Source organism: Lonchura striata, chromosome Z (genome assembly GCF_046129695.1).
Source record: "Lonchura striata isolate bLonStr1 chromosome Z, bLonStr1.mat, whole genome shotgun sequence".
Classification (NCBI taxonomy): Eukaryota; Metazoa; Chordata; class Aves; order Passeriformes; family Estrildidae; genus Lonchura; species Lonchura striata.
In genome coordinates, this window is record NC_134642.1 from 4,623,161 (window position 1) to 4,649,914 (window position 26,754).

The 26,754-nt window shown below is 38.0% G+C and overlaps 1 protein-coding gene across 4 annotated transcripts in view; it reads left to right on the plus strand.

Moving 5' to 3' along the window:
• HOOK3 (hook microtubule tethering protein 3) overlaps positions 1-26,754 on the plus strand; it is an 83,397-nt gene extending 56,643 nt beyond the window's left edge. For 2 of the 4 annotated variants that reach the window (XM_021534796.3, XM_021534800.3), the window contains 10 exons: positions 3,437-3,577; positions 5,758-5,845; positions 10,012-10,089; positions 10,771-10,805; positions 11,593-11,675; positions 12,996-13,096; positions 14,815-14,919; positions 15,017-15,088; positions 15,921-16,057; positions 23,886-26,754. In XM_021534796.3, the coding sequence (XP_021390471.2) occupies positions 3,437-3,577; positions 5,758-5,845; positions 10,012-10,089; positions 10,771-10,805; positions 11,593-11,675; positions 12,996-13,096; positions 14,815-14,919; positions 15,017-15,088; positions 15,921-16,057; positions 23,886-23,901 (856 nt within the window). In that variant the 3' untranslated portion in view covers positions 23,902-26,754. Of the gene's footprint in view, positions 1-3,436; positions 3,578-5,757; positions 5,846-10,011; positions 10,090-10,770; positions 10,806-11,592; positions 11,676-12,995; positions 13,097-14,814; positions 14,920-15,016; positions 15,089-15,920 lie in introns of all 4 variants that reach the window. The other 2 variants (XM_021534798.3, XM_021534799.3) reach the window with 2 other exon arrangements.

The following is a 26,754-nucleotide window of genomic DNA, read 5'->3' on the forward strand; positions in this document are numbered from 1 at the left end:
CTTCTCTGTTGTGACCACTGACGGGGCCCATGGAAATGGTCTGAATTTTTGTCAGGGAAGGATTAGGTTGGATATTAGAAAAAGGTACTTCTTGTTGCCCTGTTCTGATTGCCTGTAGCTTGGTGATGGTACCAAGAGAGTTGAGTATTTATGAGTAAGAATTAAGGGGAAGGCCACAAGGCAGATATTCTGGTGGGCACGTTATAGACTTGTCTAGGATACGATACTATACTACAAGGAGCTGGGAGAGTTCTTGAGATTGCTGGCCCTTTTTCTTATGGAGGACTTCAGATTCCCAGATGGCTGCTGCAAATGCAGCGCAGCAGAAAGGGATCAGTCTAGAAGGTTCTTGAACTGTGTGGAAGATAACTTTCTAACACAGCTGCTGAGCAAGCCAACTAGGGAAGATGTGGACTCGCTGTTCGTGAACAGGAAAGGACTGGTGGATGATGTGATCAGAGGACATCTTGGGCACAGAATGAGAGAGTTTTTGATTCACAGAGAATTAAGGAGAGAGGTTGGCAGAACTTCTGCTTTGGACTTCTGTAGGGCAGACTTTAACCCATTTAGGGGTCTGGTTGACAGAGTTGCTTGGAAGTCAGTCCCTAAAGGGCAAACGAGGAAGGGAGGTTAAGAAGGAGCTGTTAAGATGCAGGAGCAGGCTGTTTCTATGAGCCAAATGGTGAGCCATCAGGAAGACTGGCTTGGCTGCACAGAAAGCTTTGTCCAGAACTGAGGGAAAAAAGATTGTATCGTGTTTGGAAGAAGGGGCAAAGCCACTCTGGAGGACTACAGAGATGTGCTGTTATGCAGGGAGAAAATTAAATGGGCCAAAACCCTACTAGATCTCATTCTGGCTACTGCCAATAGAAGACAATAAAAATTTTTCTATAAATACATTCACAATTAAATGAGGGTTAAGGAGAATCTCAGTCCCTTACTGATTGCAAGGAGAACCATACCAGTAAAGGACAAGGAGAAGGTTGATCTGCTTAAAGCCTTTGTTGCCACAATCTTTGGTAGTAAGACTGCTGACCTGGAAGACAGATGCAAGAAGCTGAATAAAGCTGCCACAATACAGGAGGGAACAGCTCCGCTGTGCCTGCTACAGCTATGCTACCTGCTGTGCCACTTAGACACCCACAAGGTCCATAGGGGTGGGTGGAATCCACTGAAGGATACTGAGGGAGTGGCTGCAGACAGGTGTAGTAAAATACACTGAAACAGCTTTTGATTGTGAAATAGAGCATCTAATTTATTACTGTAGTAAGTACGGGTAAGAAAGAACCAAGAGTCAAGCCAAGTGGGCATAGAGTGACTCTGCCAGAGTGCTTCACTTTTAGAGTCTGGGGCAACCCCTCAGCTCCTGCCCCACCATTCTATTTCTCAGCTGCGGGAAGACAGTAACAATTTTGGGCACAGATAGATATGAATGCAGTAACATTTTGAGTTGCTCAGGACAGTATTGATCTGCTGGAGGATTGAAAGGCTCTGCAGAGGAATCTGAACAGGTTGTATCAGTGGACGGAGGACAATTGTATGAAGTTCAGCATGGTCAAGGTTTTGCCCTTGGATCACAATGACCAGTACAGTTCTGCAGGATTGGAGAAGAGTGGCTGAAAAGACGCACAGTGGGAAGTAATTGTGGAGTCATAGAACAGCTTGGGTTGGAAGGGACCTTAAAGATCATCTTGTTCTACCTACTGTGCGATGGGCAAGGACACCTTCCAGTAGACCAGGTTGCTCAATCTCCATCCAGCCTAGCCTGGAGCACTGCCAGGTATGGGGCACTCAGAACTCCCTTTGCCATTGCCTCCAAACCCTCAAAGTAAAGAATCTCTGTTTCATATCTAATCTAAACCACCCTTTTTCAGTTTAACACTACTCTCCTTTGTCTTGTCTCTCCACCTTCTTGTAAGAAATCCCTCTCCAGCTTTGTTGTTGGCTCCTTTCAGGCACTGTAAGGCTGCTCTAAGGTATCCCTGGAGTCTGATCTACAACCTCAACCCCAGCTTTCTAAGCTTGCTTTAATAGAGGTGTTCCATTCCTGTGATCCCCTTAGCAGCTTCCTCTGAACTCACTTGAATTAGTTGACATACTTCCTATGCTGGGACCCCAGTGCTGATGCAGGGTTCCAGGTGGGCTCTCACCAGAGCAGAGCAGAGGGGCAGAATCCCCTCCCTCCCCTGCTGCCCACGCTGCTCTGGATGCAGCCCAGGACACGTTTGGCTTTTGGGCTGGGAGTGCCCATGGCTGGGTCATGTCCAGCCTCTCACCCACCAGCACCCCAAATCCTCCTCACAGGTCTGCTCTCCATCTGCTCACCCTCAGCGCAGATACCAGGGGTTGCCGTAGGCCAAGTGCAGGACCTACACTTGGCCTTGTTGAACCTCATGAGGTTTTCATGGCCCAAATCCTTCAGTTTGTCCAGGTCCCTGTGGGTGGCACCTGTTGTTCTGGTGTGGATTTGGTAGTGTTGGTTGACAGCAGCTGAACATGAACCATTGAGTGCCCAGCTGGTCAAGAAGACCAATGGCATCCTGGCCTGTATCAGCAATAGAGTGGCCAGCAGGACCAAAGCAGGGATTGTTCTCCTGTTACTGGCACTGGTAAAGCCACCCCTCAAATCCTGTGTCCAGTTTTGCACCCTCTCACTGCAAGAAGGACATTGAGGGGCTGGAGCATGTCTGGAGAAGGACAATAGAGCTAGAGAAGAGTCTACAGTTAAGTCCTATGAGGAGCAGGAAGTTGTTAAATATTAGGAGGTTCAGGGGTTGACCTTATCATTCTTTACAACTACCTGAAAGGAGGTTATAATGAGGTGGAGGTTGGTATTTTTCCTGAAGCTGTGCTGGGGAGGTTTAGATTGGATATTAGGAATCATTTATTCACCAGGAGGGGTTATCAAGCATTGAACTCAGGGAAGTGATTGAGTTGTCATCCCTGGTGGTATTTAAAAGATGTGTAGTCATGGTGCTTAAGGGACATGGTTCTGTGGTGGACTTGGCAGTGCTGGGTTTATGTTGGATCTTGATGATCTTAAGAGTCTTTTGAACCCAAGTGATTCTGTGATTCTGTGTAAAAAGACCAAGAGTCGAAATTACTTGCTCAGTTTTATGCAGTAGTTCAGTGGCTGCTGAGATTACAGTCTTTCTTCACTTGGTATTAAGTTTCGCATTCTCTATTCTCCCTATGTATTTGTTGAGCTGTACTCTGAGATCTGATGGGGAAACTGAGGTAATTCCTTATGTTCTGTATTCTGCAATTGCAACTTAAATTGGATTTATATTTGGGGGTTTGAAGACATGATTATTGTTGCAACATTTGCCTTAAAAATATTATATTTATGTTGTTGTTTTACTTCCTGTGGTCAACTGTTTTATTTGTTATTGATACTGGTATTCTTTTTTTTACAAACTGTGTTCTGTGTGTTTAGGGAGAAACTCATCCGCCTTCAGCATGAGAACAAGATGTTAAAATTGAACCAAGAAGGTTCTGACAATGAGAAGATTGCCTTGTTGCAGAGCCTTCTTGATGATGCAAACTTACGGAAGAATGAACTGGAGACAGAAAACAGGTAAGAAATTTTGTTCTGTGCTGCAGTTGACCTTCCTACAGGCATCCCCCAGAGAAGAAAGACATGGATTTAATGGAATCAGCACTGTGAAAGTCCTATTATCACAAGAATGTGATTATAGGACTGCAGAGTCTTTTGTACGAGTGAAGTCTGAGGGATAGGGACTATATAGCCAGGAAAAGAGAAGCCTTAGGCTTGATCTTTTCAATGTATCTTATTGAAGTGTATGATGGGAGGGTCTAAATAAAGTGGAGATAGACTCTTGTCAGTAATACTCAGTAATGCAGCAAGAAGGTGTGGCCAGAGCTTAAAACACATTATATTTCATCTGAATGTGAGAATGTACAGTTTTTTTCACTGTGAGGGTTGCTGAACACTGGAGTATGTTGCCCAGGGAGGTTGTCTCCATCCTTGTATATATTTAAAACTCAACAGGACATGTTCCTTGGCAGATTTCTCTAGCTGGCCTTACTGGATTGAGCCAGTCAGCATGCAGACATATGTGAGGCCAGACAGAGTGCATCAGAGCATGCCACAGTATTGGCTGTTAGTGATGTGAGGCTGCTTTGTATCTAAGCTTTGAATCTGTTCTTTATCTAATCTTCCCCTTCAACTGGGGAAGGTGCCTGAAGCCTGAGAAAAGGTAAATACTGTGCTCACCTTCAAGAAGGTCAAGCAAAATGGCCTGAAGAACTATTGAGATTGGTGAGCCACATCTTGCTTTCTGGAAATTTCAGAAAACAAGTACATCTGGAATCTATTTCCAGCTACATGAGGGACAGGAAAGTAACTGGCAAATGTCAAGATGGATTTATTCCAAGCAAATCATGCCTAACTAATCCAGTTGTCTTAACAATGATAAGACAGCACATGTGAAGAAGGGTGAAACAGAGGACAATGCTTAGCTTTAGCAAAGCCTTTGATAAAGTGCCCCATGGTATCCTTATGTTCAAAATGGCTAGATATAAACTAAATAAATGGACAGTAAAGAGAGCAAAAAAAATTGATTGGACAGTAATCAGACACCTGAGCCTAAAACAGTATTAGTGAAATGAAACCCAGCTGGTAATGAGATCTTCATCATCAGTACCAGTACCAACACTGTTCATTACTTATTATTAACAATTTCACTGATGAAAGGGGCTACACTCTTAACAAGTTTGAGAATGATAGGACTTTGGGATGTCCTGAAAGGGAAAACTGTTACTCAGAGGATCTCAACAGTCCAGAGAAATGAACTGATGAGACCCCTGTCTCTGGCTGTGGAGCAGCTCTGCTGCAAAAACTCTGGGGTCCTAGTGGGTGGCAAAGGATATGGGGACCTTGCAGTTGGCTGTGATCTGGACAGTCCTCACTGAGGTGTAGAAAATGATTGTTCATTGCTCATCAGTACTTACTGTATTACCTCTGGACAGAGCATGTAATTTTTGATTCCACAGTATCAGAGAGATGTGGACATGTAGAAGTGCAGCAGAATACTGCTAAGGTGAGAGACACTGTAATGTGTTGATGGAAGGGATAAAACTGAGAACTGTGTTTGTCCAGGCCAAAGGACAGAGTACTGTGAACTGCATCTGCCTGATGGGAAGGTAGAAAGAAGACAGATTTGGGCTGTTGTCAAGAGATTATTAGTGGAAGACAAAATATGGGGTATGGGTCCGAGCTCTAGAAGAGAAACCCAAAGAGACTGTTAGATTCTGTCCTTATAAGTGCTCAAACCTGGTGCTGCATATGGTTCCCTGCAATCTGCTGTACGTGCACCTGCTTTAAGGAGGATGTTGGCTCTAGGCAGCCTGTGGACATCCCTTCCAACAGATTTATACGGTTCTGTAACAGTGTAGAAGCATAAACTAGTGGCTCTCACACAGTAAAACTGACTATTAAAAGGTCTTCTTGCATGTACTTCTATAACTGATTTAACTGATACAACTGATTTCTGCATGCATTTATGTTGTCCTTGAGGAATATGATAATGTTATGAATGAACATCTGGATGTTATAATCTCTGGAACTGCTGTGAGCTTTTAACTACTGCTGTAATTTTTTGTGAATAATTTACAATATTGCATTTTTTTTTGTGTAGATGATCTGAAAACACTGGATACTAAAAATCTGAGACTTCCTCTTGCAGTTCTTGTTTGTTTTTTTTTTCTGAAAAACAAATCATGTCTCTTTCCTAGATTGGTAAATCAGAGACTTCTGGAAGTACAGTCCCAGGTTGAAGAACTACAAAAATCTTTGCAGGATCAAGGTTCAAAAGCTGAAGATGTAAGTAGAAATGTACATCAACCTTACATTCAAGTAGTTACCATTTTTGAAACTTTCACCTTTTTGTAAACAAAAGAAAAGTAAAAGATTATACAAACTGAGATTTTGAATAGTTTTGTGTATTTACTTGTATGGTCTTGGCAATAAATTTTGCTTCTCTAGGGTGTAAGACAATTGTCTAGAATAGAAAACCATCCTATGTAGACAAGGTATCACACATTTTATTTGAATAGTTGTGTCTGTTGCAATAGAAAACTCATCATTAAAATAGAATAGAGAGCTTTGCAGGAAACTGAGGAAATGTTGATTCTCCATGAATAAAGCATCTGAAGTTGTTTTGGTTTAGTTTTCTTAATGAAAGTTAAGGCCTTTCCAGCCATTGGAAGGTCTTTAATTCTTCATGTAAATGTATCTCAGAATAAAAAAAGCCAGGCAGACCAAAACTAAAAAAGAAGTCAAATAATTAGGCCCTCAACACAATGTAGCATTTTCTGTTTCTGTATACAGGGTTAACTTTATTTTAAATGTAAGAATACACATCTAGCTGAGTTAGTGTGGAAAACAACTTTCAGGCTTCCACTCAAAAATTGTTTATTTTCTCCTGTATTTCAAAAAAGAAGCTCTAGAACTTTCTTGAAAACAGAGATTTGTTGGACTGTACGTGCATAGTTTATGCTCACAATCTCAGTGTATCATGTTGCTAACTGGCAACAAACTATAATGTGCTGCTTTCTATTTTTTGTGGGTTTGTTTTAACTAATTTATATACAATAGTGAAAGTTTTTTTATTAGATTGTTGTGTTCATTTAAGAGTTTGTTAAATTGAGTTTACCCTTTAAATTTTCAGAATAAATGGTATGCATGTTAAACACTGGGTTGATTTCCATCAAGATTATTTTCCTGAGTAACTTAGAATGTGTTTTAGAATGCACGTTAAAATAGGTCTATTCTGAGATATTCTTTGTTGTCTTGATTATTGGCCAAAATCTTTTCAGGGTGAAAAAGAATATGAAAGAATTCTTTTCAGATACTGAGTATTGTAAATTATCTCTGTCAAATTGTATTCAGCTTTATTTGCTGCAGTTTTAATTGTGTCCCTTTGAATGGTCTGGTTGGGTGAGTGATTTAGTGTGTGACTGTGTTGGTCTGACCATAGCGTGGTAATTTATAGGTACTGATCCCATGGCCTATTTTGCTGAGTTTGATCTGTAGGATTTAATTTACTCTTAAGGAAGCAAAAGAGTGAGTGTAGATTCATTGAAATGTTGAAGATGCAAGAATCTCTGACACTGTGGTCTCCTCATGCAATCTCCCTTGTAAAGCAGAGTAAATCCCAGAAGTTAAACCCAGCTGCTCAACTAGGTGGAAGTTGGGCTGAGACTACTTGAGTTATCTGTAGGATAGGCATACAAAAAGAGTGATTCTTCAGAAGCATAAGAAAAAGCAATAGGAGAGACACAGTATACAGTTCACCAGTACATAATTTTCAGCTAATTTCCTCTGGTTTTTGCTATTTTTCCACACAAATGCACTGAGATTCATATTTTTACATGCTTACACGGTAAATGTATTCAATCCAGAAAATTCATTTTAATTCAGTCCTGAAATGTATGGTGAGAGCACAGGTTTGTTGGAGGATTTTGTTTGTTTGTTTTGGTTTGTTTTTTTTAAGTTTTGTTTTGTTTTAAAGCTGAAGTTATTTTTAGACATGCCCAAAAAGGTGTAGAGGTAGTGTTGTAATGCAAGCAAGTGCCCTTGTAGTGTTACATGCTCTGTGCCAAAGTCCACAAGGGCAAACAGTTTTGATTTTGTACTGAAGTGCAGTGGAAGGCAGCTGTGTGCTGCTAGGCTGTGATGGGCACTGACACATTCTGTTGGGATGCATGATTAGTCCATTCTGAGTGTTACTTACCTTGCTAGCCAGGCAAAGGCCTCCTTACTCCATTCTTTCAGACTACAGAATCAACTCAGATGTGTCTGGTGTGCTCAGAATAGGTTTGATTTATTGTCCTCCAGAATGCAGTAGTCATGTGGGACTACTCAGAAGTTACCTGAACAGTTTTGACTACATAATTTGCATGTCTTACTACTGTCTTTTATCATCTTTGTTCTCCTGTTCTCTGCCCTAATCCCTTCCTATATAAACACCCTGCCTTTAGTTACTTCTGCCCCGCTTGTTAAATCCATCCCACGCCTAATGTTTTCCATAATGTAACACAGGCAGTCTCGCTTTACATGCTGATTAGCACCTCCCTAAAAGGTCCCCAGAATTCTGTTACCTCTTCAGTTAGCCATGAAGTTCAGCCATTTTTTCATTTGGTAGGACCCTGGAACAAATTACCCAGGGAAGTTGTGGGTGCCCCCTCCATGGAATATTAAAGGCAAGGTTGGACAGGGCACTGAGCAGCCTGATCTAGTTGAAGGTGTCCTTGCTTATTGAAGGGGGTTGGACCATGTCCATTCCAACCCAAGCCATTCTGTCATTACTCTCAACATTCTTGAAAATCTGACCATCCATCATGGTGCTGTTTTGTGATTTTCATCACCTCACAGTGTTATAGATGTCATCCAGCAGTCTTCTGACACGATGACCCATAGTTTCCCACACCCTGCCAAGTTAGTTTAACCTCAGGCCAGAACTGTACCATCTGTCCCTAACTTTTATCTAAAATAAAATCAAATTTTGCTCTGAAAAATGGGACAGATTTGTTCCTTTGGTTTGTTTAAGCATGAAAGGAACTTCAAGCAAAAAGACTTGTTCTCTCCCTATGAGAGAACAGCAACTATAGTAATTACATTTTACATTTGTACAAGTCTTTAAAGCTTACTGATACTGCAAAAAAAACCCAGAAGTAATATTTGCCCATTTTTAGAATGATCTGTCTGACTTTTTTCTGCTAAGTATATATGGGATGTTTGGTTACCAAGAATGGTACATTGAGTGCTTTCGTCTCTTTCTTAATCATGTGTCTTGAGTCAGTTAATGTGGGTAAACTCATTTCTGCTTCTTTTAGTCATTTGGGTGTGAAAACATGATCTATCTAGCTGAAAGAGAGGTTACTTCCTCAACAGTGCAGATGCTAGGTAAATAATACACCAGTGGAGTCAGTGTTGTTTAGTAGTTGTGTCTGTTTCAAGATAAACCCAAGTGCAAATAAAGGATTAAAAAAAAAAAAAAAAAAAAGCTGAGTTCAATTTTGATGTTATTACCTTAGGGAAATGGGAACTGCTTCCAGGTTTTTCCCTTTCTTGTCAGCCAGTAGTCCCCTAAATGATCAGATACGAGTGATGGGGACAGTTCAAATTATTTGTGACTGATAAAGAGGCATACAGATATTTTTTTGTTACATAAAAGGGGAGTTTTGCTGCAGCTGTTCAGAAGACTACAGAAAAAGAAAAAAGCCAAAAACCTGCAGATCCTTAGGTGCTGCAAATTTCTGACTGTGAAATCAGTAGAGCTGTGTTGACTTGTTTTTATGGCTCCCCACCTTTCTTGTCATGCAGTAAGAAAATCTCTTTTGTAGTAATGTGAAAACATGCCCCAGGAATGTGATCAAAGACAGTATTTTGAAGTAGAACCAAACTAAAAAGCTTTTTGAGTGCACACTGTAATTTTTTCTGTTAGCAAGGTGATTAAATCTTTGTATAAAGAACATCGGAGAAAAACAATGAAGTAATTTTGTTGATTATTTTATCTTGTATTTTGATGGTGTTGTGGACCATCAGTCACATGCTAACCCTCCCATGTGATTAATACTGTACAAACACAAACTAAAAACACAGCTGCAGTTTTAAATATTCTACATTTGCTTTGTATTCAGTCAGTGTGGCAATAACACAATTCAGCATCACACCACAAAAACACCTGCATCTCTTAATTCTAGTTCTAGCCCAACAGACTGGCTGTTTTCCTTGTTTTTTTTCTTAGTTACATGATTTTTGTTTTAAAATTACTTTCCTAAATAGCAGTTGCTTTCCTTTAGAATTCTGATTTAAACACAATGATTTGTAAGTGTTCTTCTTTATTATTTTTATATTTTTGGGTTTAGTTACATGTTTTAGAAAATGTTACAAGATGAAAGTTGCTCATGAGAACAGAGGAAGAAATTGCACATGCGTAAAAAATGCATAGCTTTAACTTTTTCTGTTCATGACTTTCTAAATAGTTTCTTCTGTTGGCTGCTGTTTTGCTTTATACTAATGTCATCTCTGTTTCTTGGCATGGGCTTCTGCTCAAGGCTATTGTGAGTATGGCTTTCTATTTACTTAACACTACTTTCAGTTCATAGACATTTATTGAGTGTGGTTTTTTTTTTTCTTTTTAAAAATACTCACTGTGTATGAAGTGAGTTTAAAATCTAAAAATTACTTCAAAGTTTTTATTCCAAGAGCTTATCTAAATGTGGTTAAATCAGGAAGTGGAACACTGTAAGTTGTACAGTGATTTTTTTTGTGTCTGTAATCAATAAAAAAAACACAAAAAAAGTGACTTTTTTGCTACACTGCAGTTAGAAATACTCTACTCTTAGTTTCTGTGGGGATGGGAATTTACTTCAACTAATTTGCTACGTCTTCATGCAAGTTGCAATGCAATAGCTCTTCTTGCAAATTTTGCTGCACTTTCCAATACAAAAGACTGAACAATTTAAACAACTGCCTTTCAATTCTGTCATTTATGGATCTTGACTTTTGTTGATCTAGTTCCTGGGAAAATATTTGTAAAGTTCTAAAGGGTTCTAATTTTTCTGAAGTCACACAGCTGTGAAGAGAAAGGTACCACAGAAACTTTACAGTTGTAATCTAAAACTAAAGTTAAAAAGTTGGATTTTGATTGGAATGTTAAAATTGCATGTTTGAAAATAATTTTAAAAATACATTAATGCTTTGCAATACATTAAAATAAAACATTTAATTTTCTATTTTAGTCAGTTCTTCTGAAAAAGAAACTTGAAGAACATCTGTAAGTATTTTTGTTTGCGTATTTTGTTTGCAGTTTGAAATCGTGTTTTTCCTTATAGTGAGAAAGGCAGACAGTGATGGATCTGGAAAATATGCAACTAAGAGAAATTAGATAACACAAGAATATTTGGGAATCTGCTGTTCAGATTCTATTTTTTCCTGTAGAAAACCATTGTGAAATTAAGAGTGATGAGGGAGCCATCATCTTGTGTTGGGTAGAAAACTTTGCTTAACATTGTTCAAATCTTTGCTCAGGAGAACTAAGTAATTTTATTCTGAGGGAAGGATGTTATTATAAACAAAATTAGTTTGTTTACTCTTTGATATACACTATGGAATAAAAGTAATACTTTGGGAAGTGCTGTCATTTTATTGTGCTTTTTTGCACATCTTTTACTTACCTAAATTTTTGATTGTCTTGCAAAAAGCAGTTTCTGTTGCTTTTGGGTTTAGCGATTCTTTCCTCAATGTAATATCAGTTACAAGTATTAATTTTAGGCCCTCATTGTACAATTAACGCTAAGTTCTAAATTAAGTACAGTTATTGACAAAGAAACTGTTTGTTGTTGCTGTTATCCATAAAAAACAATGCTTTTCATGTTAACTAACAAGTATTTCTACTTGTTAGTTAACGATATTGTCACTTGTCCTCATGCTCTGTAGAAAAGAAAATCAATCATACCCCTAGAAATAATTGCTCTCTGAGGATTTTCTGTTCTACTTAGTGCTGATTCCAAGCACAGTAATACTGCTGGGGAAACAATATGTGCTTCTGTGATTTGTAACAGTGAGAAGCTCCATGAAGCTAACAATGAGCTGCAGAAGAAACGAGCTATTATTGAAGATTTGGAACCAAGATGCAACAACAGTTGTGAGTTACCTATGCAGTCCATTTTTTTTCTTTGTAAATTACTTCAGGTGCAACATCTTTAATTATAATACCTAAAGGAGGTGTCAGGTAAGCAAAATGTGTGTTTTTAGTGGAAGTGACACGTATGTTGTTAATATCTCTGGAAACTAGGGTGACCAAAAAGATGCTTTTAACACTTGAATTGCATGGGAATCACATTTTAGAAACACTGTAGTAAGAAATCATAGAATCACAGAATTAAAAGGTTAGAATGAACCTTAAAGATCACCTAGTCCCAAACCCCAGGGACATTGGTCATAGAAAAGCCAGCTCACTGCTGTTGAACCTCAGCTGTCCATAATTGCCATGTCTCATAAGACCCTAATTTAGAAGACCCTTGCTGTTGTCACTGACTCATTTTTACTTCCAGTATATATTCCTCCAATGTGTTTTCAAAAATGTGTTGTAATTTGAGCAAATTTTCTTTTACTGGTCAAAGAGAATGTGAGATGTATATCATATTGCTCAGAGGATATGCAGAACCCAGTGTCTAGTTGGATTTTAGCACATTATTGCTACGTTTTTTCCAGAGAAGTAATGAAGGAGGTAGTCTGGATTTTTCAAAAGACTAGGTATTTTAGAATGGGGCAAAAGACTGTAACCAATGGCAGCTTTTCTGGTTTGTGGTAAAATTATTTTATTCATAGTGGGATGGAGCAAAAAAATACAAAAAATATCATTTTGTTTTCTGAGATCTGAGAAGTTGTATAGAAGATGTAGAAGTAGTAGTGGCTTGACATAGTCTTATACCAACACAGGAAAAATCTGTGCAATTAAATTGTCCTACTGGTCTCAATTGCTGCTTAAGAAAATGTTAAAGGGAAATGAAATTTAGTATATTCACGTTACATTTTAGTAGATTTATGCAGGAGTTGTGCCTCTTAGGAATTATTTCACTTCCGTAAAATAATAGAAATAATATTTGCCTGCAATACATGCTAAGATATTATAGTAGCTGTAAGTCATTAGTAATACCATTTTCTAAATGTGTTCAGTGATGTGATTGCTTTATGATTCCATTTCTCTTTATTTTCAGAATTTTAAAAAGCAAAATTATATCCCAAAAAATCTTTTTTGAGATTTTATAGGAGTATATATTTTTAATGTGTTTCTGAGCTATACAGTAATTAAATCTGTGATACCTGCCACATCAGATTTCTTATGTCAGCTTTTCTTAACTGAAATATGTTTTAGCTGTGTCTGATGTGTCTGTTGTAAAATATAAAAATATGCATGATATACTGATGTTATTGTCCAATGTGTGCATCTTTTGACATAAAGCACTTAAAATTGAAGAATTACAAGAAGCTCTACGGAAAAAGGAGGAGGAAATGAAACAAATGGAAGAACGATACAAAAAATATTTGGAAAAGGCCAAAAGCGTAAGTAGATGTATTCCACACCTGTCAAACTGTATTGCATGCCCACTGTGTGGGAGTAAAAATGAAGGAGGTAGCTACATACACACTAACAAGTTAAAGAGAAGGAAGCTCCATTGGTTATCATCTTATTGTTTCAGTATTTAATACTGATTAATTATGCAAAAGATTACCCCATTTTTGAGACTCTTTAATTGATGCTTTTTTGCAGTAAAGTCATCTTTTTGACTGGATTGCCTGCAGTAGTTGTTAGATTTCTCTGCTGATGTTCAGCATTCTCTTTTGCCTTTATTATTAAATATATGCTTCTGTCAAAAGGTGACTAAGTACTAGGGATAAGAGTATACTATAGCTTTGAAATGGCAATATTGTGGTCTTAATCATAGTCCCATTTCTTCTCTTACTATATTTTGCTATTTTGAGTGTCTTAAAAGCATATCTGAGTCTTTAAAGCCATATCATTACATTGGAATCTGCAAGTAGGTTCCTAATTTGGCAAAAACTTGATTTCTTCCTTTACTTCTGTGGAGTTTCCTGAATGACTTCTTGTGAAATGTCTCAGGAAGAAATTTCCCCTCTGCCCTCCCTACCCTTGCATTTTATACTGGTTGTTGTGTCTTAGAGTATATTCCCCTGAGAGACAGCATTTCCCTTTTCAGTAAGATTTGTACATTTGTATATTTGTATGTACTGTGTTACTAAAGGGTGTTTTATAGGACAGTAGCATTAACTACTTAGATTGATTTTTTGTAATCTTCTTATCAGCTTTCATTTTATTTGTGTTTGGTTTGTGGTTGGGTCTTTTTGTTCATTTTTGTTGTTATTGATGGGTTAGGTGCAGGGTTGCTTGGGAGAAGAGGCCACAACTCCCACCTGGCTACAACCTCCTTTCAGGTGGAGAGTGATAAGAGCTCCAGAGTTATTTCTTCTTCAGGATAAAAACCCCCATCTCTCTCAACCACTCCTCATAGGATTTATATGTTTACTATACTGTAAAAATATCTCACTTACTTTTAAAGCACTGTTTTATTTCAGCATCTGGACACAACTCTGAAATAGGTAGAAAGATAAAAGAAGAGATGTCTATTTCTGTATAGCCAGAGGTTGTTAAAGAGTTTCAAGCCATTTTCTATTAAAGGCTTAATAATTCAGGCAGTTTGCTGGATTTGTTCTTGGTTTAGCTCTGTTTGCTTGCACTCGTGGATGACACATACAACTGTAATGATGTCCCTTCATCTTTTTAGTAGCATAACAATTATGCACAGTACCACAGAGTACTTCTTGGCTTAACAGGGCTACCTAGAAGCACATGGTACCCCAGGCAGGTGAAGCATGGCAAATATCCATAAGGACAGAAGCAGTTCTTCCTCAAGCAGGAGAAATTGACAGGCAGGAAAATCATAGCCATGGTAAGAGAAACCTTATAGAAGTTATTTCTGCCACTATGGCCCCAAGGAAATGTAGCATCCATTAGGAACTGCAGGTGTGCATCTGGGAAACTGAATCTTTTAGGTATCACTTTTTCTTGTCAGTAGTTTTGTTTCCTAGTCCTGTAAAAGAGGGCCCTGTTCAGATGCTCTTAATATGTCACCGTTGATGAGAGAGGTAGATATATTTTAAGTTACTTTTTTTATTTTTTAGCCTGACTTTAAAGGTTTTAATTCCCTAACAAGATTGCTTTTGCTGAATTTAATAAAAATCAAACTGGTTTTCTCTTACAGGTCATCCGCACATTAGATCCTAAACAGAACCAGGGTGCTGCTCCTGAGATTCAGGCACTGAAAAATCAGTTGCAGGAGCGGGACAGAATGCTTCATTCCCTGGAGGTAGTAATCATTGCGTAAAAACTCATTGTTTTTTAGTTAGAGACTAATACTTCTGTTATACTTTGGCTTTAAATATATGGATTACTTTGTTTTATAGAAAGAATATGAGAAAACAAAAAGTCAAAGAGAAATGGAGGAGAAATTTATCGTTAGTGCCTGGTACAACATGGTAAGAATCTCACAAACCTTTTAATTGAAAATTAAAAAACAGGAAAGAAAATGTCGATATTTTTCATTTCTGGCATGTTTATAACAGCATTTATTCATTTATAGTATTTTTGTTTGAAAAGCATTTTCCAACACAGAAGCAATTTTTAGTAATCTTAAGTTATCTCTATGTAAGAGTCTGTTCCTATAATAACCTTCTGGAAAATAAAAAAATAAGTTTGTAATTTTAAGTTTTAAAATCAGCAATGGCTCAGACACTATTTTGTGATCCCAGCCCTTCACTTACACAAATTACAGACCTCAAATTTACTTTGATTCACCACTTTCCAGTCTTCCATTTTTTTTCTAATGAAGGTGAACAATCAAAGCAATTCATCTTACTTGCAATTCAGCTGGAGTGCTCTGAGGAATTGCATTTTTGCCTGATGAGAACATGCTGTCTCTCAAGATGTGCTTCTGACATAGGAGTTGGTGTTTACACAGATGATGACAATACCTAAACTTTATTCAGAAGAAAAGTATTTTTTTATGTCAACATGCTGAAAGGAGCCAGGAACTGGGGGAAGTCCTTTTGAAAATAATTGTCCGATTTCCATGAGAAACATATATTGAGTTATTAGGTGGTTACTAAACCTGGAGAATGACAGCAGGGAAGGGTAAGAGTTCCACACAAAGTATTAGGAAGAATATCTCACCTTTGTCCTTGAAAATAAAATGCTTTGCATATGGAATTCAAAATGGTTTAGTCAGTGTGAAGATAAGTAATGAACAAAATGTAAATGAATAAAGGTGTTTTGTATTGGTATTCACTGAGAAATTCTCTTTGTCCACAGGGGATGACTCTGCATAAAAAAGCAGCAGAAGACAGACTGGCTAGTACAGGCTCAGGACAGTCCTTCCTGGCTAGACAAAGGCAAGCCACGAGCACAAGGAGATCTTACCCTGGTCATGTCCAGCCAGCAACTGCAAGGTAGAGAAGCCTTGCCCTTAGAAAGAAAACTGCCCTGTGATCCAGGCCACTTCTATTGCAAGTGACAGCATTCAAGGAAAATAAACCAGCATCCTTTCTCTTTCTCCCTTGTTACTGCTAATATTTTGCTGTTCAGGAAAGGGATTTATTATGCTTTCTCATTGCTCTGTTATGCCTCTTGCTTATATTTTTTGGAGTTCATTTCTCTCCGCGTTTTCTGAATGTGCCAAAATTTTGAAAGCATCTAGAGGAGTGCTGTATAATGACAGTCTTTTTTGTATGAAGCCTGGTCTCTTACAAAAAACCTCATGTGGGCCATATGACAATATAGATTTCTCATCGCAGTTGGTACTTTTGTGCCTGTAAGAGTTGTTATGCTTTATAAGACTGTTTTTTTCAAAGGGAATTTGCTTTTTATTTCATCTCCTATCCTGTTGCTTCAGAAAAATGCTGAAATCTCATTACAGAAATACAAAGTTGGATTATAATATTATTGTGAAATATGTTTCATACTAAAATCTCACCAATGCGAAAAAGAAAGATTGAGGTTTTTTTAATCTCCTAAGTGCAAAGTTTGCTCTTATTCTTGGCAGGATGATCTTTTTCCAGGTTTTTCTTTATCAATTGGTGTTACCTCTTTTGCTGGGAGAGATTAATATTTTCAAATGGTTTATTCCACTCTTCTTTATCAAGCGTTTGCTTAAATACATATTCTAAAAAGGTGACGAAGTATTTAGGATGGGCTAATCTGCTATTCTATCATCCATTTAAAAAGGACATTTGTTTTAAGATTTTATGATTATGGATGAACAATAATGGATCAAGGCCCCAATTAATATTGTTAATGTATTCCAGTTGTCATCCCCCACTAAAAGACTTGCTTTTAATATATTGATTCAGGGTATAATTGTATCCGTTGCCTTACTAATGGTACCAGTGCCTTCAGGTGAGTTTATTGCTGACTTTGTTGGAAACTGGTTGTGATTTGTTGTACTGCCTTTTTAGTGCATAGCTGATTAACTGTTGTAACACCTTCATGTTGATCAGTGGATGGAGGCTCCTCCTATTTAGGTCCTGTTTCTACAAAGTTGTGCTTTTTTTCCTGACCAATTCTGTGCATTCCCTATCATTTTTGTCAAAGAATTGATAGACACAGAGAACCTGAGTATTGGCTGGAAGTTCAATATTTATACATCTTGTTGTGAGTCAGTTTTAAATTTAGAGACTGGTTTTTATTTAGAGACTGTTTGGACTCTTAATGCACAGGCAGTCCATTTATAAATTTATTCTTTCATCTGATCTTAATGTCCTTCTAAGTGGAGACGTTTCTTTTTGCATAAATCCCTTTAGAGAAAAGATACTAGCATTTATCAATCATCTGAATGTCTCTTTTAATTCAAAACTTGGGTAGAATGAGCAATGGATAACTAAAACAAGCACACCTAGATTAAAGGCTAATAAACAGGTGAATGACATTTTTAGGTACTGTTGTTTTATCCTCAATCTGTTTTAATCTGGGCTAAGAAATGCATTCAGTATGTGTCTGAAAAATATTTCAGTTCCTATTACACCCCCATATGCACCCCACCCCTTCCCTGAAAACAGATGCTGAATTCTACTTAAAGTTTTGTATTTTATTCCTCACATTTGGGAAAAAATGGTTTTCTAAAAATTTTCTGTACTTTTGCAGTATATGACTGTTACGGGCTTGCAAAAATGAGATGGGACATAGCAAGTTTCTTGTGTGCAGAAAGATAACAATGCAAAGGAAGTTGTGGATTATTTCTGTAGCTCAGTGAGGTGGTATGCTCAGTCTGCTGTGTCTTACTGAGATACAAAGTGCTCTGTATAGAAAGTGCTTTCTGTAATCACCTAGATGGTACAGTTGGTGTGCCATAGCTCCTACGGATCTCATTGTGCAATCAATTCTAATGACTTGCAGAACTCCATACCACATGCTGTATGTGAACAGGAGCAAGACCACTCCTCTAAGGGAATTTGAAGTTCCTGTTTGAGGTTACAACATTTTATATCACCCAGAGCAAGAACCTAAGAATACCTAAAGCTCCATTTTAATTTTAATCTAGCTAATTTTTCTGTTACAAAACTGCCAAGGGCTATTTATTAAAGAAGGGGATGGAACCTTAATGGGAAGTTTTTTCTCGGATTTATCTAGTAATTTAATTACTTTCTGCTGTTGGGTGCAGATCTAAAAGAACTTGAACACAATCAGCACGCTAGAATAAAAGTAATTGCTTTGATTATGTTAATATTTGTTTTACTCTTTTGCCTCCAAAGATTTGATCACAGGCTAATTCCAGTGAGAGTTAGGAGATGAACAGATGCTGGTTAGAAACCTTGTCTTAGGCTTTTACTTTTCAGTATCTCATAGCTTCTTTTGCTTCTTGGTGGTTGTTGGCTTTTCTTCTGTTTGTGATTCTGTCTTTCCTTTTCCCTTGAACATAAGACACTGAAGTGTTTTCTGTAGTTCTCTTCAGAAATAGATAGCATCATTATGTAGCATCAAAGAGCAACAAAACTCCAAAACTCATATTGCATCTGAGCTTTATTGTGGCTCATAGTAATTGTTAGGTAAGTGAACAATTATTTTATCTTTGAGAACTTACAAATGTGTAGAAATTCTGGTATTTTCCAGAATTCGTGCTGAATATAGAAACCTAAAAATGTACTGCACTCTTATGTCTGGTTCTAGTAATTCATTTGTTATGTCTTCTGTTTATAATTAGGAGTTCAATCCTCTTTTCTTCAGTGCTTTACTTCTTTAGTTTGCTGCATACATCCATTCGTAATCTTTGTGTGTGGATGAATGCAAGTGGTGAACATCATTAAACCTTCTCTTTCACAAGAACAGCTTCTTGATTCAAAGGGTTCAGCTTCATTATTTTGCTTGCTTGTTACATATCTTTGTAATCAGCGTGTATTAAGAAAAAGAAGGAGCTCAGACTGACTCCAGGGAATAAACATTTATACAGGGGAGTTACCAGTGTATGTTCCCTATTTGTCTTACCTTGAGTAATTAAAGTATATGAGGAAAAGCCCCAGCCTATGGAGCAGAATTCTCTCAGTTCATTAGATAGTTCTGAGAAGTTTTTTAGGAATACCTTTTTCCCCTGAGGCAAGAATGACTATTTACATCAATATTGTAGTGGTAATTACTACACCAGTGCTGTATTGTCCTGACACACCACAGAAGAAAGACCCTATAATTGAGCTTAAAGAGAAAAGGTTCTTCCGATCAGAGGTAAAACAGCTGAGGAGTTTGTGAGAGTACTTTTCTGGACATGTGCTGAGGATCTGCCCAGAATAATCTTTCTGACAGATTTTAATTAATGGTAAATAAAGATAACAGATAAATTCTGGTGGGTTTTTTAGGATTAATATTTTCATTGTTTAGAGCTGAAGCTTAGTCTCTGACCTAAAATGATGATGGGTTCAGATATGCAGTCTACTTCATGTACTTCTGTGGAGAGTTGAATTTTTAGCATATCCAATGAGACATTAGAGAAAAAAAAATTCAGGTTCCCTCTTTTCTTGATAGCAACACATAACCACTTGGATCATAACATGTATTTTCTAAGTGGTGTGAAAACTGAAGTAATTTAATTTAAAGGTTGCGTGTTCCATCCACAGTGCAAAAGAGAGAGAAATTCCCTGAGAAAAAAAGAGTAGCCAGATGCTACTCTCCTCTTCTGACTCCAGCCACCTTCTTTTGTCTTTCTAAAGTTCCCATAAGTATTCATAAGTACCAAGTAGTTCATTTCCTAGCAACTTACTAGGAAAAAATTCTATAAGTAAAAGAAAAAAAAAATAAAGAAACACAGCCCCCAACAAAAGGTAAATACGTGTATGGAATATACACAACTTTGTGTATTCAAAATTAAATAAATATATAATGGCTACAAGATGCCTTTCATTCTGTTTGGAAATAATCTAATGGCAATCTTGTCCTTTTCAAGTGTCACTCATTTTATTTCTCTCTTCTGTAAGGAGCACTGGCATTTTTATATGTGTATGAAAGAATTAACAGTGAATATTCCTATTACTGCTTTATTATGATATCAAATAGTAAATGGTATGTGTAACTGTCAAGAAAATTAATATTTTTTTTTCAGTTTTAAAGTCCTTGGTATTTTGACATGTGCAAATGGCTTTTGCTTTTCCTGTGCACTCTAGTATATGAGACTATCTACTTAACAGCTTCCTGAATGATTTTGAGTGGGTTTAATTTTCCTGATGTGTTGACATTTTCTGTAGATTTGGTAGTTGTAAGGTATTTTAACGTCACCATTTGATTTTCTTCATGTTAATGATTTGGAGGAAGACTACCCTGAATGTGGCTAACTTCCCTTTTTCTTATGAAGCAAAACAATATTTCCATTTTACTTACTGTATAGAGATTTTTTAATTCTTGCCCAACATATTGACTTTTTGCAAGGGTTGATGAGGGAGGTATTTTTGCACTCAGTCAGCTATGCAATACTGACTTATGGGGTTTTGCACATGTGTTTTAGGTAGAATGTGGACTCTGTTTTGTAGTAAGATTGTACTGATAAACTTCAGATTTAGCAGACATTTTCCTCAGCTGGCATTGCATAAATAAATAGCTAAAAGGAGCTATCAGGATATGCTTCCAAGTGGTGAGGGTTTTTGGAGCAAATACCATATTCTAGGTAGGATTCTAGCCATGCCTCCAGTTTGTCACTCTTAAGGAATCAAGAACATATCCTGGCATGGCTGATTGGATTGCCTTACTCCTGTGGTTTCCTTCCCTCTATAAGTCCAGAAAAGTAGCAGAAGTTTGTCAGTGATCCTGACAGGGAGGATCAGGATACAGCAGGCAATAACTAACAATAAAGTGTGATTTCTTCGATCTGAATGTGGAGGACGCAGATGCAATCAACTAGTCAGTACAAAAATCAGAAGAGCATTCTTTCAGCATTTTGCATTTTGGTTTTCATTTCAAAATGAATGAAGAAGAACCTGAGCTTACTGAGCTAGAAAGAAGATTTTTGTATTTCTAATTAAATTAAAGTCCTCATCTGCTGGGGGTGGTGTTGCTGTCAGCTCCACTATACTCCAGATTCTGTCTTCACCTTTGGGCCATGCCAAGGTAGTGCAGGACTATCCTGAAGCATATTTCTGTATTAATTGGCTCTGGTGGCAAATCAGGAGTTTGCTGCTGTTTGCTGTGTATATAAAGTTGTTTGGAAAATTGCATATCCTTCAGTCTCCTTTGCATATGGTGTCATTTCCAGACTGAAAACAGATTCCATTTGTCAGATAAAAATTTCTTGCAGCTGTCTTGCTGCTATGGGTGTCAGAGACTGATGCATACAACATGAAAAATACTGCAAGTAGAGGGAAATACAGGTCAGTTTGGCAGCCTTTCCTCTCTGGTGCTGACTTTATTCATTGCTTTGCATTAGAGAGGTCCTTTGCAATCAGATGAGGTGATTTCAGAAAGAGAAACGTTGTTTAATTGTTAAAAAAGCAGACATCAGTCAGCACTGTGAAGAACTGCTAACTACTGTAGCATGGCACAAATCTGAAACACTACAAAAGAAAGTATTTCCAGTTGGGGTAGATTACAGTATAGAGGTATAGAGTAATTTATTCTGGAAATGGAAATTGAATCCCTTATAATTATACATAACTTGAAAAGAGCTAACATAAAAGCCCAGTTGTTACTGTTAGTCTGCTCATGTTGTTAACCTGATCATGAAAGTGGATGGAATTTTAGGAGAAAATCCCCAGTGGTGTAGTATTTATGGACTTATAAAATAGCTGTAATGAGACCATCAGACTTTTGATTTGGATTTGAATGTAACATAAGCTATATAATTTAAAATATTGTAAAGAAGAAATTATTGTTCACAGCCACAAAAGGTTAGTAAGGTGGAGAATAAACATATTTCCTGGAGGCATCAGTGGTTTTGAGACAGTTTTTAAAGCTTTAGTTTAGCAGTATTAGTCAAATCTTGGAATAATTCTAAGCATTACATCATAAGGCCACAATTTTTAAAATTTATAATCTGCTTTGTATTCTCTTTGTCACTCCTTAGACACATTGTCTGTTGCATAATCTGTCTCTAAGATGCTGCAGATACAGTGACAGGTTATGCTCAGTGAATTTACCCTCTCATCTTGCATTTCTGTTTTCTTGCATTTTCTGTTTTCTTCTATGTGTTGCTACCTCAGCAGGTGGCTTTAAAATAGAGAAATTGGCAGACAACTATTTTTAGAACGTGAAAAGAATTACTAGTCAGGAAGGGGCACTAACAGATGATTTCTTACATCCTTGAAAGTTAATACAGTGTCCTGAGTTTACAAGACCTCTCAAAAATACTATTGATTCAAAGAGAAGCCTGAAGTGTCACTTCTGTGTATGTGCAACAAACACTTGAAGGACACTTGAAGTGCTACAAAATAGTAAGTTTGAGCTAAATAATAGCCAGATGAAACTAAAGGACTAGATTATATTCATTTATACACAATAGAATAGGTACATGCTTATATAGCTTGAACTTTTTATTTTTTATAAAACAACTGCAGCGATTTTCATATTAATCCTGAACTGTGTAACTTTATGCACCAAGCAGTGCCAAGCAAGCTTAAAAGACAATGATTGCTCAAAATACACCACCCTCAAGGTCTTTGAATGTGTTGAATGTGTTAGATTTTTTTATTCCATTTGATAATGTGTCTCTGTGTTTCTATTTGTTTTTCTATTATGATTAGTCTTCTAGGTGGATGAATGAGAAGGAAAAAAAGAGGGATACACAAGCTACAGGACTTGTAGCATAAATACTCTTTTTTATCTATTTAACCTGGATTTTCCCATCACAAGAAGCATTCTTAGAATCATTTTTGACCAGTGCAATAAAATAGGGAGAAGGAAGTGGGGAAACAGGCTCTAATTTCAGTCTGGTGAAGCCAATTTGCTCTTTGCAATATGAAAACAAAGATGCCAATTCAGTGCTGTGCCAGTGCTGTGGAGGGACACGTGTGTTGCCTGGGGAAAGCAGGTGTGTCAGTAAAGCATTCCATTGCCAGGAAAAAGGGTGCATCAGTGAGGATGGAGAGCTGTGCCAACCTCTCCGATTCTCCTCCAAACTTAGACTCCCTTCCACAGCATCGTGGAGTGCTCTCTTGACTGCCCGGTGACTGACTCAGATTACTGTAACAAGAACATTCTTTTCTGGCAATTCAAACCTGTATTTGCATGCAAGGGGTAGAACTTGCCAGTGCAGCGGGGCAGTGATGCTGAGCATTGTGCACAGAATGAGCTCTGATAGAATATAAATGCCTTCAGTGTCCCTCAGAGCTCAAGACATTTATGTGACTCTTGATTGTCTTTTAGCCTGTAAACACATGCAGAATTGGGTGGGCACCTTTCACTTTATTTTGTTTTAAAAGTTGTACTCACAGACAGCAGGAATGCCTGAGACTTACTCATTGCTGTGTAAACTTACTTTCCATAGCTTTATTAGTTTAGAATGGTGCCCTGAAGAATTTTACTTAGAAGTGTGTAAAGTTCAGTTACAGCTAAACTTAGATATTGAACAAGGCTATTCTGTTGCTTTTCCAATTATTGGCCTGTAACCTTCCTGTTAATTTGAACAGTTGCTTGACTAAGGTATTTCCCCATGAATTTGCACAACTCTTAAGTAGAGGTGGCCTAACTAAACTGCTTTTAAAAGACCTGTTCTGTTCTCTGTTTTGGTTTTTTTTTGTTTGTTTTTTTTGTTTTTTTCAACAGTAATATGTTATCTGCTTTTTAACTTTCTTCTTTATCTTTTATTTGCAGTGATGTGGTTGCATGACCTGCAGCATTATTATAACAGGGACTGTTCAGTGCATGACTTGCTTTTCTGTCCAGACTGCATAACCAAAACTTAACCAGTTCTACACTTAAGACTCATGGCCATCTGATTTCAAAGGGGGATCTACTTGCAGAGAAGCTTACCACCCTGGGGAGTGGCTTTCCCATTTCCCACTTCCACTTACTCTTTCTCTTCACAAAAAGTCTCCTATGAGGCTAGAAGAGAGGAAATCCTGTATTCACAACTCAACAGGAGGCGTTCTGCAAAGTGACAGAGCAGTGTCAGCTCTCCATCTTACTTCCACCTGTCCACTTATTTAATTCTGATTAACAGTATTAACACACAGACTTCCTGCAACATTTTCATATACCGAACTATAAAAATCTAGTCTTAATGAGTTCCTAAAAAGGCCTTTTGGTTACTGTTAAAATTTCAAAGCACCTGCACCCTTAAAGGATCCACTTGGAATCTTTAAACAAATAAAGTAAAGCGAAGGAGGTGTTTTACCAGGAGAAATGACTAACGAGTTGCTGCTTGGCGATCCCATCTTCCTTAGAAAACCAAGCAAGTTTCATCTGATAATCTCCGAGCCAGGCAAACTACCGGGTGGTATTTTGTTCACAGGCACTGCCTGCTTCCTTAATATGTATATACACAGTAGTTTGTGGCTGTTGTATTTTTCTCTCTACATTTGAGCTGTGTTGTTGGTTTCTTTCAGAAACTTTTTTTTCCAATCTGTATACAATTGTTAAAAACAATCTGAGGAAAGACCATGAATGGAGATAAGTATGAAAGTCACCTACACACCAGTATTATGCAGACTGTCCTTGCCAGTTTATAATTTGGATCGTTTATCTTTCACCTGTACTGTTTTTTTCCTTTCTTTTTTTCTTTCTCTTGTCACAGTCTTAGCTATTTAATTTCCAATTGCACTAGCTTGGCTGTTTCTTTGTATTTTAAAGTTTAGATATAAGATTTGCCATATGTAGACAGTGTAACTCAAAATGCTTTGTACTGCCTATATTAATTTAAAAAGCTGCTTATTTAATATTCCTAAATATCTGCACATTTGTACTACTGTATCTTTGTTTTGTATTGGACATCCAGTACTGGCAAGATTCAGAAGACAAGGGAGTGCTGTAGTGTTGTAAGTTAAGAGGTTTATTGTATAGGAGTTAGTACATAACAAACAGGGAAAGGGGCTTTCAAGCCATAGGATTTGCTGGAAAAACTGAGAAGTCTGAATGCTGAGTACCTCAGGTGGTTTGATTAAATCCAGTTACAGAGAAACCCCATTCTTGCTCACCTGGATCTTAATCCTGGCAGAAACATTGATACGAACTGTGCTGCCTCCAAGAATAGTTTTACTTGTTTGGGCAGTGGAAGAACCCCCAGCCTTGTTTGCTGTGGGGGCACCCCCGCTGAAGAAGTGTGCCCACTTGTCTCTGCAGTCTCTTCTGGTCACACACAGTGCCTGCCTCGTCCCTGGCCTGCCAGGTGGGCTTTGACAGAGCCACCCCTCAGGGGCAGAGGTGCCCGATGGTGTCCAGTCCTCAGGGATCCTGATCCCGCAGTGTCCGTGGCCTTGTGCACAGGGACGTGGAGCAGGGATGGACGTGTGCCCCGCCAGAGCACGGGGGTCTGTGCTGCCGGGGCTGGGCGGGCAGGAGTGCGCTTCAAGCAGGCAGCAGAGTGAAGGACAAAAGTAGGATCCCAGTGAGAGCTGTGGTGTTTCCCTTCTGGACACTCTATCAGGTACTGTAGCTACCAGGTGCTCTGGCTGACAGCTGTCCGTAAAGGCTTCAGATGGGGATATATGTTTTTCCTGGTCCACCAGGGCCAGGGACAGTGAAGTCTTACGTGGCCTGCAGCCAGGATCTTGGGTTTGGTGATAATGAGTCCAGTACTTGTGCAGCAGAGGCAGCTGCATCTCATCAGACTGAGTCCAGCAGAGAGCTGAAGGATTTGTGTCTTTCCAGATCCTAGACATTGATCCCTTGTTATGTGTCAGGGCAAGCGTTACTAGTAAAACTTCTTTTAGTCGGGTGTTAAAGGCATGGTATGTTTTTCATTTGCTTGTGCTGCTTCGGCTGGGACCACACCCTGCCCAAGCCAGGCTGGGTGCAGGATCCCTGAGCTCAGGGCACTGTGCTGGGCAGGAGGGGATTGCTTTTTTTGTGCACCTGCCTCCACAGCTGTCCCAAAGCGATGCCGAGCAGTACCTCATTTCTCCAAGTGGTCTGTGCAGATTAGAGACTAAGTATCAGTTGTTCTTGAACCTTGATGACATTTATATGTAAGTGTGTTTAGCTTGACAAAAGTTGTTTGAGTTTACTAATGCAACAGAGAGATGCCAGGTGGAGCCAGTCAAGGAGCTGGCTACTTTAACTAGATTAGCCTGGCATCTCTGTCATGAAGTGGTTGTGAGCTCTCAACTCAGAGCTGATCTCCAGCATGTCTCTGATATACTAACTTCATTTGTGCTGCATAGAAAACTCTCTTACCTTCTTAATAGCAGCTTGTTTGACAGTCCTGAATTAAATGTTGATCAATTATCAAAGTAATAACTGTTTGTGAAGTTGCCAGTGATATATTTTCTGTAAAAGAATTCTTAGAGTGTCAAAACATTAATTTCCCATTTCAGTTCATCTACAAATTGTGTAACTACCAGATTGTTATGGTAGCAATATTAATATACATACCTGTATATAGACGAAAAAAACCTCATTAATGATAATTGGAATCAAAAAGTTTAATATTTTTTCCCAGTCAAATACACTAATGCTTCCAAGGCGATAGAAGAGTGTACAGTTGTTAAACAAGTTGTAAATAAACGCTTATATAAAATGTAAA